The following is a 15,938-nucleotide window of genomic DNA, read 5'->3' on the forward strand; positions in this document are numbered from 1 at the left end:
CGTCTGACGTCACGGCCCGGTAGCGGCCGTCCCCCTGCCAAGATGGCGTCGTTGCTGCAGTCGGAGCGAGTGCTGTACTTGGTGCGCGGCGAGAAGGAGATGCGGGCCCCGCTGTCGCAGCTGTACTTCTGCCGCTACTGCAGCGAGCTCCGCTCCCTGGAGTGCGTCTCACACGAGGTAACGGCGGCCCGGCCGCGCCGCGCCCGCCGACCGGGGGGATGGGGCGGGACGTGGTCTTGTCTGCGCGCAGCGATTGGGTGGTTCTTGTGCCTCTTACTCGCTGTGTGCCTTGCTATTGGCTGGTGTCCTGGCTACGGGGTGGGCACAGTGGTGCTTCCACGAGGCGGTGATTGACAGTGCGTGAGGAAAGGGGCGGTGCCTTGTGTCAGATTGGCCGCACACGGCTGTCCGTCGGCGGAGGCCGCGCATCATTGGCTGAGGCTCCCGCACTGGGGCGGGGACTGCCGCGGGCGGCTTCTCCGCGGGGGGAGGTGCCCTTCCCACCTGCCTAGGGCCCGGCTGGGAGCCGTCTGTACGTGGGGCCCGGGAGGGCTCCCACCCGAGAAGAGGCGAGCTCCGTGTCAGCTTTCCGTGGGGCTCGGCCGAGGCTGTAGGGCCGTCTCGCTGCTCTGTGGGCGTGACCGGGGCGAGCAAGAGCACCCTGACACACACACTTCCCGATCGGGCCCGGCCGGGGAGGGGGACCGCCACCCACTGACCCTCATCTCTCCGTGGGGTCTGACCTCGGGATAAGACTGAGCAGGGCCGGGAGCGCCTTCATCGTTCCCAGGCTTGGGCTGGTGCTGTCTCACTGTGGAAGAGCAGCTCTTGGGTGCCCCCCGGGGCTTGCCGAGCTTTGCTGGATGTGGTGGCAGCAAAGTAACGAAGCCCTCGTGTCCTGACAAGGCTCGGGAACGTAGCTCTTTTGAGGGCTGGGAGCATTTGAGTTTATTTGCCCATGGGTGAGCTGGAGCCTTAAGCTGTAGATTGTCATCAGTCTGCTGGCGTGTGTGGGCTTTCCAGGGACGCTGCTTCAGTGCGGAGGGGAACATGGACAAGCCTTGGGCCTGGGGCTGCTGCTGGTTCTGGTGTTTTAACTGACTGCAACAGCTTGTGACAGCAGACAGATGCAAAGCATTTTCTGAGACATGTATCTAACCAGCATAGCTACAGGGGCAGAACAACTATAAACATAAATCACAGAATAGATGCAGTGGGAAGAGGCCTCGAAGATCCAGCCAGCACTGAAGGATCAACACAACCATGTCCCTAGGCACCAGGTCCACACACTACTGAAATAGGAGGAAGTTCTTGCCAGAGAGAGTGATTGGCATTGGAATGGGCTGCTCAGGGAGGTGGTGGAGTCACCATCCCTGAAGATGTTCAAGCAAAGCCTGGATGAGGCACTTAGTGCCATAGTCTGGTTGACTGGATAGGGCTGGGTGCTAGGTTGGACTGGATGATCTTGGAGGTCTCTTCCAACCTGCTTGATTCTATGATTCTATACCTCCAGGGATGGTGACTCCAGCAGTGCCTTGGGCAGACCATTCCAATGTTTGAGAACCCTTTCAGTGACAAAGTATTTCCTGACATCCAGCCTAAACCTCTGCTACTGCAGCTTGGAACCATTTCCTGCTGTTCAAGCTGAAGAATTGCATTCTGGTAGCTAGAAAAGCTCAACACTCAGCTCTCCTTCCCTGATTTACTAGGCAGAGTAGTTTAATGTGTCCTGATTAAATAAACCTTCTGACCTAGGTTATCAAAACTTGAAATCTGGTTGAAATAGGCTAAAATTTCAGATACGCAGAGGTGTCTCAAATCTTCCCTGACCTCACCTCTCTGCTGGCTGACACAAAGCCTTGTCAAATGGTGTAGCAGAGTTTCAGGCTGCTGCCAGCATGCTGTCTACACAAAGGCGTGCCATGAAGTGTGATGTGACTGTCTTCTTCATCAGGTGGACTCTCACTACTGCCCCAGCTGCTTGGAAAACATGCCTTCAGCTGAAGCCAAGCTCAAGAAGAATAGGTAAGGTTGCTTTGGCTTTGTTCATCAAGAGCTCCTTCCTCAGTGGTTACCTGACCATGCACTTGTGAAACTCTTTAAAAAATGACATCACTTCTTAGAATCAGAGAATCAGTCAGGCTTGGAAGGGACCACAAAGATGACCTGATTCCATCCCCCTGCCATGGGCTGGGACACCTCACACTAGATCAGGCTGTCTACAGCCTCATCCAGCCTGGCCTTAAACACCTCCAGGGATGGCGCTTCCACCACCTCCCACAGGATTCCCTCATGGTTCTTCCTAACATCCAGTCTGAATCTACCCATTTCTAACTTTCTTCTATTCCCTCCAGTCCTATCACTACTTGACATCCTAAAAAGTCCCTCCCCAGCTTTCTTGTAGGCCCCTTTAAGATACTGAAAGGCCACAATAAGGTCACTTCCTCTCCAGACTGAACGGCTCCAACTCCCTCAGTTCTTGTTACCTTTTAGTCTGGTTTGGAGAGTGTCTCCATGATGTCTCTTCATGCTTTAGTGCTCTCATAATACAAAGAGCTTAGTATCACCCAGTTTCTCATTGTTGCCACTTTTATGTTGACTCTGAACCCCTCCTGTTCCTGTTGATGCCTCTTTACATGATCACAGGCTCACAGGATGTCAGGGTTTGGAAGGGACGCAAAGAGATCACTGAGTCCAATCCTGCCTGCCAGAGCAGGACCATACAATCTAGCTCAGATCACACAGGAATGCATCCAGACAGGCCTTGAAAGGCTCCAGAGAAGGAGACTCCACAGCCTCTCTGGGGAGCCTGTGCCAGTGCTCTGGGACCTTTACAGGAAAGAAGTTCTGCCTTGTGCTGAGCTGGAACCTCCTGTGCTGCAGCTTCCATCCATTGCTCCTTGTCCAGGGAGCAAGTGAGCAGAGCCTGTCCCCCCCTCCTGACCCCCAGCCCTCAGATATTTATAAACATGTATTAGATCCCCTCTCGGTCTTCTCCAGACTAAACAGTCCCATGTCCCTCAGCCTCTCCTCATCAAACAGTGTTCCAGGCCCATAACCATCCTCATAGCCCTCTGCTGGACTCTCTCGAGCAGATCCCTGTCCCACTTAAACTGGGGAGCCCAAAACTGAATGCCCCTTTTCCCTAGTGCTGGTGCAGAAGATAAGCAGCTCTGTTAAGTTTAATCCTGGTTGCTTGGTTTGGGAGCCTTTTCCTTGTCCTGAGACCCTTGTCAGAGTGCTGCCTCACAGACCTTCCTCTCTACAGGTGTGCAAACTGCTTTGACTGCCCCTGCTGCATGCACACCCTTTCCACCCGGGCCACGAGCATTCCTGCTCCACTCCCTGATGACCCAGCCAAGACTACCATGAAGAAAGCTTATTACTTGGCCTGTGGATTTTGCCGCTGGACTTCGCGGGATGTGGGCATGGCAGACAAGTCTGTTGGTAAGTGACAGGCCAAGAGAGAAAACCAAAGAGCAGCAGGAACCCAGTTTGTGTTTTGAAGGTGGCAGATCAGCTCCTGGCCACGCAGTCTGTGTAATATCTGCCTAGGTTTTGACTCATGCTTGGAAATTCACACCTAAATGTTTGTTGCTGAAGCCTCTGAATCGCTGAGCTGAGTTAGTGGGAAGTGTGACCCACTTCCATGCTCACATTACCTGACTGGTGAGAAAGCTGCCAAGCAAGGGGCTTGGTGTGCTGAGATCTTGTTTGTGTACCTTTAGAAGCTTTGAAGTCCCTGAGTCTGACAGCAAAAACTCCTTATTTATTTTCCATCACTTTTGTTCCCTTGGGCTTACTCCAGAGTTGCTGCTCAGTGTTTGTACTTGGCTTTTCTCTTCGTGACAGCACTGGAACAAAGCTTTGTTCTGTTTCTTGGTGCATAAGAAAATGTCTGCTGAGCTCCAGAAATGGGGGCTAAGAAAAGCAAGCACATCCTCTGACTTCCAGTGTTGGTCTGACTGAAGACTGAGAGCTGCTAAAGTGACTCCTAGGTGCTATCCTGAGTATCTCAAACAGCAGTTGTTTAAAAACACAACCTAAAAGCTGCTGAAGCAACCTTCAGCCCAAATCTGACTGAAAAGCTTCCAGGGGGTGTGTATGTGTGAACTTACAGGATTGCAAACCCAGAGAATGTTCTGTTTCATGAATAAACCCCAGATAGCTGGGTGTCAGATTTGATTTCTGTGTCATATCTGGAAATCTTCTGCTGAGGACTTCTGTTTTTTCTCTTTCTCATGCAGCTAGTGGTGGCTGGCAGGAGCCAGAGAATCCTCACACGCAGAGGGTGAGTGAAAGGGGAAGCTGTGTTGAGATATGTCAGCTAGAAAGAGCTGTTAGAGGCACTAGGCCCTTTCAGTCACTTTTTCTGTGTCTGTATAACCCTTCAGATACCAGTTCCAGTTCCTAGTCTGCACCTTGACTGAACTCAGTGGAAGGAAGGCTTCTTAGAGGCTCTCTCGTGGATGTGGCAGTATAAAGTCTCCTTTTCAGAAGAGACTCACTTGCCAACATATCTAATGGTGCTCTTAAAACCACACCAATGAGTATGTTGTGTATGTATGTGAACAGAAACTGTTTTCCAACCAAGAATGTGTCTAGGATCTGGAAAACAGAGCTGCACCTTTACTACCCCTCCCCATCACCAGTTAGGGCTCTACACTAAATGTGACCAAGCCTTGAGAGTTGGGGGAAGGATGCTGTTTGCTCCACTAATCCAAATTGCTCAGGTTTGGCCACATGACGTAGTCTGTCCAGTCACAGCAGGGGCATGAAAAAAGGTCTCAGTTGTCTGACTGCAAAGTGAGAATTTGACCTTGCTGTCTGATAGACATCACTCCCAAAGGAGGAGTGGTTTGTCACCCACAGGGCAAGGTCAAACCCAGAGAATCATAGAATCAGCCAGGTTGGAAGAGACCTCCAAGCTCATCCAGTCCAACCTAGCACCCAGCCATATCCAGTCAACCAGACCATGGCACTAAGTGCCCCATCCAGGCTTTGCTTCAACACCTCCAGGGATGGTGCCTCCACCACCTCCCTGGGCAGCCCATTCCAATGCCAATCACTCTCTCTGCCAACAACTTCCTCCTAACATCCAACCTAGACCTCCCCTGGCACAGCTTGAGACTGTGTCTCCTTGTTCTGTTGGTGGTTGCCTGGGAGAAGAGACCAACCCCCACCTGGCTACAGCCTCCCTTCAGGTCACCCCTGAGCCTCCTCTGTAGGATTCTTTATATCTTTCAAACTACAGCTAGTGCTAGGACAGAGGGAAACAAGTGGCAGGAGCTGCAGCTTGTTCACAGACCAACACTGCAGCAGGTCTGGCATTTCGTTTGAAAAAGAGGAGGCTGAGGGGAGACCTCATCACTCTCTACAGCTACCTGGAAGGATATTGTGGAGAGGTTTGTTCTGGTCTCTTCTTACAGGTAATTAGTGATAGAATAAGAGGGAACAGCCTCAAAGTGCCACAGGGTAGTTTTAGACTGGACATCAGGGAATTTTTTTTCATGAAATAGTGGTCAGGCATTGGCATGAGCTGCCCAGGGAGGTGGTTGAGTCACTAACCCTGGGTGTGTTTGCAAGTGGTGCTTGGGGATATGCTTTAGGAGTGAACCTTGTAGAGTAGGGTTAGCATCTGGACTTGGTGATCCTGAGGGTCCTTCCCAACCTGAGCATATCTGTGATTTGTTCCACACTCACTGGGTAACTGTCCCATGTCACCCCTCCAGATCAACAAACTGGTTGAGTACTACCAGCAGCTGGCTCAGAAGGAGAAGATCGAGCGGGACCGGAAGAAGCTGGTGCGACGCCGCAACTACATGCCCCTGGCCTTCTCGGTGAGCTGGGAGTGCTCTGCTCTCAGAGCAGGAGCAGTGGTGCACAACAGCCTCCTGTCAGACAGTTGGTAGCACAGTAGGACTGCTTGGCTCTGGTTTTGTTTTAATTGAAAACGATGTGTTAGGGCACAGGAGTTGCTTTAGAGACAAGTAGCTTTACACCCATTACTGTGGATTGCCTCTCTGATAGTGCCAGGAGGGTTTGCAGTTGCCAGGCAAAAGAGGGTGTTACCCAGCAGTGTGTCATGGTTTGGGTGTTACCTGCCCCCCCCAACTTAAGAAAATCACCCAGACTAGACTCAGCAGCTGCAAATTAAAGAATTGAAGCTTTCTATTTACAGCTTAGCACAATATCCAAGCAGATATTTGCAATCTAGACAGCTAGAGACAGGAATAGACAAGTTAAAAAGGTAATACAGAAACACAACTCCCCTCCCAGAAACCAGAATCCCCAGGAGGGGCTCTCAACCACCTTTCCACCTCCTCTCCACCCCTCTACCTTATCCCAGACTTTGCCTTACATTCAAGGTGAGTTTAGAGAGTCAGCCAGGGGGGTTAGGGAGCAGAAGGATTAGACAGGTGGCAGGTTAGAGAGAGAAGTGCAGCCCAAAGCCAAAGAGCAAACTGTTATCTATGTTTGTGTTCTTGTTCTTATCCATCTCAGCAAGCCTATGAGTGCAGCAGGCATCACCATTGTTTCCTTTTCACAGCCTAGCATCTAATTCTTCTCACCAAAATATTCCAGCTAGGCTCAAACTAGCACACAGTGAAATGCATTGCAGCTGCAGCCAGCTGTCTTCATTTTAAGGAGGAAGACAGGCTTTTCTTAACCCTTCTCAAAGTAGGTCAAGAAAAACACTCCTCAGAAGGATTGGATAGAACTGGAAAGTTTCATGGAAGTGCTGTTCATAAGCTGCATGCTACAGTGCAAAGCATATCAAATACACAAAATCCAGAGTCTGGGTTTAACACAGGAGCCTATTAAGCCAAAGCTTCACCAAACCAGGCCACAAATGCAGGCCTCACATGGCTCACCCCGTGCCTGCCTCTTTGCCCCCCATACCAGGCTCAAAATGATGCAACTGAACTTTTGCTTTGCCTAGGCTGCTAGCTGGCTGCTCAAGGCTGAAACCTCCCCCATGCCAAACTGGAGATAAGGGAGTTTTGCCAAAAAGGGAGCAAGGAGAGGAGAAGGGGAAGAAACTAGCTGTGCAGCCAGGTTTATATTGGAGATGCAGGCAGCATGGGGGTGAAATAACAAAAGATTACTGTTTCCTGTCCACTCCTGGACACTCTGGACCTCCTGGAGGTCCTCAGCTTTTACATGTCTTAAAGGTAGCTGTGTCAAACCATGACACCACCATACCAGTGGTAGCCGTCTCTGAGCACAGCTGCATCCCACAGCTCGGTAACACTTGGATCAGCATTGTCTGGCACTTCTCCTGCATGAAATCCCAACTGAAACAAACCTTAGGACTTGTTTGTGGCCTGAATGACTTGTTTCTTGTCACTGGCAGGGAAGTGCTTACTCTGTTTAGCTGGATGACCCTGCACATGCTTGCTACTTCTCGATTAACTGTGCTTGCTCTGTGCCCTTGCTTGTGTCTTATGGCTGCATTTTTTGTCTCCGTTGCTACCTGCTGCTATTTTGGGGGCTCTCCACAGCAACACACTATACACGTAGTGGTAAGTCATTTTCACAGTTTCTGCTGGTGTTTAAAGCTCTCATGGTACCGATTGAAAGGGAGTAAGAGATGCTACTCTCTGCCCTGCCTCAGGGTCTCTGACTCAGACGTGCCTAGAACAAGCGCAGGTGAAAGCTCACTAGTTAGAGGGTACTGTTTGTTACAAAAAAGACCTGGGTTTTATTAGTTTACAATCAAGGCAATGTCCTTGGCATTTGAAAAGCACTTTTGTCACCAGGCTTAGCTGAGACACAGCCATCTGTCTTCCTGAGGCAAATGGCACTAACATTACTCTGCCTATACTTGAAACATCACCAGGGAAGAACGATGCTTAGATTTCTCCTTTGGTGAGAATTCAGGTATTGAGTCACAGAATCATTGAATCAACCAGGTTGGAAGAGCCCTGCAAGATCATCCAGTCCAATCTATCACCCAGCTCTATCCAATCAACTAGACCAGAAGGAAGATTTCAGCCTCCAAGCACCCTGTGTATAGTTCACCTCTTCCTGTCAGTTGGTGGTGCCTGGTGAGACAGACCTGTGGGGAGCCAGGCTTGTAGGATGCTGAAGCTTCCAGCTGCTTTGAGCAGTGCTGCAGAGCATTTCAGGTGGATTCATCCCCATGGTGACCCATTTCTTTTGGCAGCTGAGTGCTCTCATTCTGCACTACTTGACGTTCAGTTGCTCTGAAGAGAAGATCAAAGTCATGTGTCAGTAGTGCAGGCTGGTGATTTAAGGGAAGAGCAGAAGCTTTACAAGTGGTAGCCACATCCATCTGTCTCTCCCCATCTGCAGTGCAGTGATAGTTGTTTGCTTCTTACTAACAGTTTGAGCAGAAAAAAGTAATCTTGGGAAGCACTGAAGACCTCTCCCTTTTTGTTTTCTTTTGCTTGTCTCCCTATGCTTGTCATGCATCTCAAAGGATGAGTTTACAGTAAGTCTCTTTGTCCTGGCAGGAAGCAGACCTGAAGCTGACAGTTGTTTTTTCCCTTGTAGGACAAATACGGCCTTGGAACCAGGCTTCAGCGGCAGAGACCCGGAGCACCCATCAGTGCCCTCACTGGACTCTCGTGAGTCTTGGGCTTGGGATTACCTTTGTGGGAAGGGTAGGAGATGTAGGCAAGAGAGAAAAAAGCGGCTTCAAAAAGATGATGAACATAGTAGCAGATAGCAGTGAAAGGAGCTTTCTTCTTTGGAGTTTCAGAGAGTTGTCAGGTCCTTGGGCATCTCCGTGCAGCAGCTCCAGATGTTTTGCTTTTTGCTAATAGAAACTGCCACATCCTTGTGCAGTGTGACTGTTGTGAGCTCAGCTCTTCTGTGTTGTAATGCAGCTCCTGCTGTTGCTCTCTGTTAGAGCACATGTGCTGTATTTTGTAACCAAGTTGATCCTCACATTGTTTCAGTCTGAAAGAAGGAGAGGACCAGAAGGAGATCAAGATTGAGCCAGCTGATGCAGTGGAAGAAGTGGAACCTCTTCCTGAGGATTACTACACAAGACCAATCAATCTGACAGAAGGTAACTCCTTCATATTCTGTCACTTTTTGCCCTTACATTTTACAGAGTTGAGCAGTGCCCAGAAACTTGTCTGTGGGGTTCCTAATGACCTGAGAGTTGAGTAATTTTTAGGCTGGGATAGAAATGATGGAAATTTTGTGACTTTTAAATGGTGATTTTTGAATGCAACCTCAGCTTCATGTTGCACATGGAAAGCTCAGAGCCAGATGTGTTTCATTTTCCTGATGACCTCAATTTCTCTGCATGTGAAATGTCAGGTTTTGAAGGGAGAAAAGAGCTGAAGCCCTTTATCAGATAATAGCAGGAAATAAGGAAGTGGCTGAGCTGCTGGGGAATTTGAACCAAACCTGACCTGTTAAATAATGATTGTGCATTCCTTTGACATCAGTTTGGAACAGCTTACATACACTTGCCAGTTACTTAGCTGGCTCATGATTTAATCAGCCAATGCTGTAAATTGGTCAGAGAAGCTTGGGAGCAAATGGGATAAACCAGCAGGCACAGGAAGTGATGTGGGTTTGCTGCTGAGGTGACTCTATGTAGGGCAGATGTTCTTGGTAGTCCTGCAGGCTGATATCCTGCTGATACTAATTAATTCATGAGTGGTTTATGGAAAGGCTTAGATCATCATGGTTTCCTTTCCTCAGGAGACTGGCAGCATTGTGTGAGAGTGATGCTGGTAAAGACGACATCTTTCTTGGTTCCCCACAGTGAGGCGAAAGCTGCCAGGTGGCTCACTGCCTCTTAGACACTGGGAGCAGTGAGGAGCCATTTTTTTGGGAGAAGCCCATGGGAAGTTGGCTGCTGGAGTTCCTTGCCTCGGGAACTATGTATGCACTAATTCAGTTCTGCAGGCTGCTTGCTGAGAAGCTGCACATTGTACTTGTGCAGCACCCAGCTGAGAGGGTAACAAAGCTGTGAAAACAGATTTGCCCTTGGAGGGAACAGAACTTATTTTGTAGATGATTGCAAAATTCTGTTTCCACCCCAGCTGAGCTTTGAACAGAGATCAGGGTCCCTTATTTCTCCAGGGCTGGCACTGGTGTTGCTCTCCTGTTACAGTGCCCAGTCAGGGCAGCCCTTTATACAGCTCCTACCTTCCGTTCCTTCGCTGCCAGAAGCAATCATACTTGCCAGTGGCTTCTGAATTATTGCATGCAGATGAACAGAGTTTCTCAGAGATTGTGGGCACTGTACTTAGGCCAGCACATATTCCAGTCTAGCTGGAGTTTCAGTGCCAGAGACATCCCTTTGTCTTGCTTTCTGTTGTGTGGGCAGTGACGACGCTGCGCCAGCGCCTGCTGCAGCCTGACTTCCAGCCCATCTGCGCCTCCCAGCTCTACCCACGTCACAAGCACCTCCTGATCAAACGCTCCCTGCGCTGCCGGGTAGGTAATCAAAGGCAGGAGAGCTGCAGTGTTGTGTCCACCTCTGGGCTCCCCAGTTCCAGAGAGACAGAGAGCCACTGGAGAGAATCCAGCAGGGGGCTACGAGGATGATGAAGGGAATAGCACAGCTCACTTAGGAGGGAAAGGTGGGAGACCTAGGGGTTGTTCAACCTGGAGAAGAGAAAGCTGAGAGGGGATCTGATCAGTGTTGACATATACCTTAAGTGTGGGTGTCTTGAAGATGGGCAGTCAGTCCATCCATCAGTCCATCTACCAGTTAGGAGACTGGCAGTCTGTTTTCACTGATGCCCAGTGATAGGACAAGGAGCAATGGATACAAACTGGAACGGAGGATGTTCTGCTTCAGCATGAGTGACTGGGTCTGGAAGTTGGGAAGGAGGGGCAGTTCTTTTTAAATGCTCCTGTGGGTGAAATTAAGAACAAATTAGGTCATATATCAACATGGGACTATTTATTAAGGAGAGGGAGGATGGAGTAAACAAAACAGAGAAAGAAAGAAAGACAGACAGACAGAGAATGGAGAAAGAGAGCAGGAGAGATAGTTTACCACCCCATGGCCCTTCTTTGGTCAGGGGCTGGGGGAGAGATGTCCTGGGCTGTTGCCTCCATTCTGAGATGTCCCCAGTGATGTTCCTCCCCAGTAAGCTGGCATAGCTCAGGGCTTTTACTAGATTCCTGGTGCTGGATGTGGCACTTTTGTCTGCAGTGTTAGAGGCCAGTAGTGCTGTGGTTAGTGGCAGGGTGCCTGCAGCTCTGATTCATTGGTGTGTGTGACTGCACACTGTCTTTGGGTGCTGACTAGAACATCTTTTGTCCTTAGAAATGTGAGCATAACCTGAGCAAACCAGAATTCAATCCAACATCTATCAAATTCAAGATCCAGCTGGTTGCTGTGTAAGTAAGAGGTGGGGTTGGGGAGGACTTGGCTGGTGCTTAGTTAATGCCTTTTGTTTTCATTTCTTCTGTGCTCTTGATATGACCTCTTGTCCTCTCTAAGGATGGTGTAATCACCCTTCTAATACATTCACCTTATCTGTACTGGATTTGCTTCCTCATCATCTAGGAAGCTTGCTGAAGATTTCAGCAGTTTGAAAAGACTCTGCATGCTGTGCCAGGCCCACAGAAGTGGCTTCTGTGGAAAAAGGGCATTTCATTGTTCTGTTTCCTGTAAGCTGAACAAGTTCAATAGCATTGAACAAGTTAGCTGGACGTCTGTGAAAAGATCCCTCTACTTCAGGAGGCAGGTCACACAGCAACACAATCTATTGTGGTCATTTGCTTTCTTTTTTGTTGTAGTAACTATATCCCTGAAGTGAGAATCATGTCTATTCCCAACCTGCGCTACATGAAGGTCAGTAGTCTCCTTCAGACATGTCTTGGGGTGAGACACAGCTGGGAGGTGTGCATGTGGGACCCTTTTTTGTAAGGTGACCTAGGTTGTTCCCCAAGGGCTTCACTTATTCCCTTTGGAGAGGGTGCAGGGTTTGAGGGTGTGGTTGGAATAACACTGCATGTAGGAGGAGATTACCACACAGTGTGACATCTGGCATCACAAGCAGATGCCAGGATCTGAGCAATAAAAGGTGTGGAGTTGAGATCTTGGCTAGATTCCAAAGATTTGTATTTCCTGTGTTAAGGAAGAAGTGCTGTGTGGCATTGGCACCTTCGCTAGGGACTTGGGCTGTTTGCTCTTCATCCCTTGAGGGGATGCACTGCACTTTTTGAAGGTGATGAACGGTGACAGAAGATGAAGTTGCTAACAGTAATGATGAATTTTAGATTAACTGCTTCTTGAACTGTGAGTCTTGAATCTCCCCAGGAGAGCCAAGTCCTTCTGACTCTGACCAACCCAGTGGAGAACGTCACACATGTCACGCTGCTGGAGTGCGAGGAAGGAGACCCAGACAACATCAACAGCACTGCCAAGGTGCTGTACCCTCCTGTGATGTGAGCCCAGGCCTTTTCCAAGGCTTCCCACTCCCCTTTATCCTTCCACATGTCACACTTCTCATATGTCCTTCATTCCCTGCTGGCTTTGTTGAGTGTTCCTCCTTGGAGCTTAAATAACTGTCACCAACATCAGCATCAGGACAGAAAGGGTCTTGAAATTCAGAATTGATTGAGAGCCAGAAGCCAAGGGTTAAGTACTCACTTCCACCAACTGCTACCAGAGTGGAGGAAAGCCCAGGAGTAATCAGTTCTCTGTTCAACCATAGTAAAGCAGCCCTTCATTAGGAGGGCACTCCCAGTGTAGGTGACAATCACTGCTGAAAGGCTTCTCCTCTTCATGCTCTGCTTCAGGTGGCAGTTCCTCCCAAGGAGCTTATTCTGGCTGGCAAAGATGCTGCAGCAGAATACGATGAGCTGGCAGAGCCTCAAGACTTCCAGGATGACCCTGAGTGAGTTTTGTCTGTCCTGTGGGGATCTTACCCTTTAAAATCTTGGCACTTCAACCAAGTAACTTACTCTTCTCTCTCCTTCACCATGTTGTGGAGGTTTTTTTCAGGTTTTATTGGGAGGGTGTGTGAGGTGTTTTTGGGGGTAGTCAGAGATCAACAAAGCAAATCTCTTTGCTGTTTGTGGTTTGGACTATTCAGGAGATGCTTGTTCCCCCTGAGGCAAGTGTGCTGTTAGAGTAGCTGAGTTATAGGTGGTGGCACTCATTCTGTCCAGGAATACTCTGTGCAATCCTTTCTTTTGCATGCAAGAGGCTCCCAGTAGTGGTGAGAACTACACAGTAGATGTGTGACAGAGTTACCTCCATCCTTCAAAATTAAGTATGTTCTGCAGCCTTTTAGAGAGCAACCGCAGCTGTAAAATGTGGCCCTTCTCTGCTGCACTGCTGGATACATAATGCCTGTGGCCAAAGCAGGCATGTTCTGTTAGAGGGATGTGCCAGCAGCTGTCAACATAGAGAAAGGGTGGTGTCCATGTTCTGGTGGTGAGGCAGGAGGGGCTATGAATCCCTCACAAAAAGGGCAGCAGAGAGTGAGCTACAAACCAGGGCAGCTTGTTCTAGCAGGGCGTATTCAGCCATAAACCGAGCATCCCTGTTATGTGGTGTTGGAACAAATAGCTCAATTGTTGGACTTGATGATCTTGGAGGTCCTTTGCCCAATCAAAACAATTCTGTGATTCTAAACCTCTCAGAACAATTGTTTGAGAACTTGGCTGACCCAACCTTCCTTTCTTTGGTGCTTTGCAGTGTTATTGCCTTCCGAAAAGCCAACAAGGTAGGAGTGTTCATCAAGGTCACCCCCCAGAAAGAAGAGGGTGAAGTGACCGTGAGCTTCAAGATGAAGCACGAGTTTAAAAACCTGGCTGCCCCGATCCGGCCCAGCGAGGAAAGCGACCACACCTCTGAGGTCATCTGGCTCACCCATCACGTGGAGCTCAGCCTTGGTCCGGTGCTCCCGTAAACGCTGCCGACGCTTGCGCCCTCCCAGGGCTGGCTGCGGGATGGACTGGCACAGTGAAGAGAGCACCTGCTGGAACGTCCTGCCAGAGCTCCTTTGTGATGTGTGGGTGTGTGCCACGGGCTGCCAGAGGCGGCTGAGGGTGCCCTGCTTTAGGATGGTTTGTTCTCTCTCTTTGTCCTAGTGCCCACTAACTACTGCTCTGCTTCCCCACCCCGCCACAGGCTAGTTTAACTTGCAGCACGCCTTCTGGCACGCAGAAAGGGCTCCCTTTCTCCAGATCTGTACCACACATGCCTGAATTTGGGTTTGCTGCCAGAAAAGAGTCCAGACTGGTTTTGCTTCCTGCCAACCCACAAACCTGATGTGACACACTCAGCAACGAACAGCTTCCTTTTCGCACAGAGCTGTGCCCTTCCAGAACAAGCATTCTGGGAGGTAGCCACGGCTGCTGCGTTGTGGGCAGGCTGCTGGCAGCAGCACGATGCTTCCTCTTGGTCTTTTGCTTCCTCATAGGATATGTCAGCTGCAGGTGGTCGGGATGTACAGCCCTGCCACACTGGCAGATGCAGCTTGCTTAGCGAAGGTGACAGGTCTGTTCTCACACAGGAAACGGTCAGTTTGCCTTTAAACTCCAAACATAGTGTACTGTAGCCTTCCTGGGTTGGACTGGCAGCAGAGCCCACCGTGTTTCAGGAGAAGGTGGCTGCTTGATGCGCTGTGAGCTGGGAATTCAGGCTCTGCTACAGCTCTCGCCTGGGGCAGGGATGCTCTGGAGAGGCTGCCTTGCGGTCTCCAGCTCAATCTGTGCTATTAGGGGTAGTGATCAGCATGTGAAACCTGGAAAGTTAAAGTTAGATCTGGTATACATTGAGCTGTAGAGGCTGTTTTGAGTTCATACTCTTTTTCTAGGTAGGGTGGGGCTGTAAAGGTGGAAGGACAGCTACATGGTGACTGGCATGCAGTGTACCATATGGTGGTCTGTCCAGGGTGTAATTCACCTGTAGTCCAAGCTGAAATCAGTGATTAAAAGCAGTGTATCTAGGATACTGAATTACCACATAGCTGAGTGCAAGCAGGTGAGATCACTCTTCCTGCAGAGCATTCCTAGTTCAGACACTGACATTTATTAAACGTTTCTGATGGGCTTTGCTGTGCTGGGGGAGGTTTGAACCCCAGTCAGCCATGGCTGTGCTGCTCAAAGACACTTGTGCCATGGTTCTGCTAGCCTGGAGTTGCAAATCTTCTGCAGGAGCAGATGACATAGGGCTGCCTGCTCTGTTCTTGGGGGTAGGTGATAGTGCAGCACTCAAAACCATGAGAAACCTGCTGTGGCGTGCCCCAGGGAGCACGCGCCTTAAGCCCAGTCCAGCAGCAGGTCTCCAAGCGGTGAGGCATCACGTTTACAACCTCACGTAGGTTACACACAGATGTACAGCATGAGTTTGAGACTTGTAGTTCATAGTTAATGTCTAGTGCTAGTGCCTGCTGCAGCTTCACCTGTCCAGATAACACAGCACATAACCTCTGGTCGTGACTTCTCTTCGGTAGCCAAAATAGGCAGCACACTGAGATGGCAGCCTTCCAGGGAGGCACTGGTGGCTGTCCCCTGTGCTGAGCCTGCTGTCTCTCACTGAAAACAAGGCAGCCAGTGACATTTATGGTGTTCTGAGCCATCTCTCTAGCATGGTGAGTTGTTCTTTCCCTCCCCTAGGTGCTTGTAGGTGATAGGAAAGGTGTCGGCGTGTCCCTGCTCTGTCCTCTCTCCCTGCTCCCTGGGGTGCTTGCCCCTGACTGTTGCCTTACTGCTTGGCGTTGTGTAGTGACCTTCAATAAAGCAAACGTGGCTCTCAGCATCTCTGCTCCATGTTTTTATGCTGCTATCCATACAATCATAGAATCAGCCAGATTGGAAGAGATCTCCAAGCTCATCCAGTCCAATCTAGCCCCCATCCCTGTCCAATCAACCAGACCATGGCACTGAGTGCCTCATCCAGGCTTTGCTTGAACACCTCCAGGGATGGTGACTCCTCCACCTCCCTGGGCAGCCCATTCCAATGCCAATCACTCTCT

The 15,938-nt window shown here is 49.8% G+C and overlaps 1 protein-coding gene across 2 annotated transcripts; it reads left to right on the forward strand.

Moving 5' to 3' along the window:
- Nucleotides 1-6: 6 nt before the first annotated feature.
- DCTN4 (dynactin subunit 4) lies at nucleotides 7-15,721 on the forward strand. 2 transcript variants are annotated; one of them, XM_064162046.1, is made up of 14 exons: nucleotides 7-177; nucleotides 1,955-2,025; nucleotides 3,269-3,447; nucleotides 4,248-4,291; nucleotides 5,733-5,840; nucleotides 7,506-7,526; nucleotides 8,521-8,594; nucleotides 8,928-9,040; nucleotides 10,319-10,428; nucleotides 11,270-11,343; nucleotides 11,746-11,800; nucleotides 12,269-12,376; nucleotides 12,751-12,848; nucleotides 13,655-15,721. In XM_064162046.1, exons 1-14 carry the CDS (start codon nucleotides 43-45, stop codon nucleotides 13,866-13,868), a joined length of 1,404 nt encoding a protein of 467 aa, XP_064018116.1. In that variant the 5' UTR covers nucleotides 7-42; the 3' UTR covers nucleotides 13,869-15,721. The 2 variants fall into 2 exon arrangements, with proteins under 2 accessions (XP_064018116.1, XP_064018117.1); XM_064162047.1 differs by lacking the exon at nucleotides 7,506-7,526.
- The last annotated feature ends 217 nt before the right edge of the window (nucleotides 15,722-15,938 follow it).

This window comes from Pogoniulus pusillus, chromosome 22 (genome assembly GCF_015220805.1).
Source record: "Pogoniulus pusillus isolate bPogPus1 chromosome 22, bPogPus1.pri, whole genome shotgun sequence".
Lineage (NCBI taxonomy): Eukaryota > Metazoa > Chordata > Aves > Piciformes > Lybiidae > Pogoniulus > Pogoniulus pusillus.

What these genes read in the sequence shown, in the direction of transcription:
- DCTN4 (XM_064162046.1), top strand. Translation starts at nt 43, where the DNA reads ATGGCGTCGTTGCTGCAGTCGGAGCGAGTGCTGTACTTGGTGCGCGGC. An exon ending in TGGAGTGCGTCTCACACGAG is followed by an intron (nt 178 to 1,954) that starts GTAACGGCGGCC and finishes CTTCTTCATCAG; the next exon opens with GTGGACTCTCACTACTGCCC. An exon ending in ACCAATCAATCTGACAGAAG is followed by an intron (nt 9,041 to 10,318) that starts GTAACTCCTTCA and finishes TTGTGTGGGCAG; the next exon opens with TGACGACGCTGCGCCAGCGC.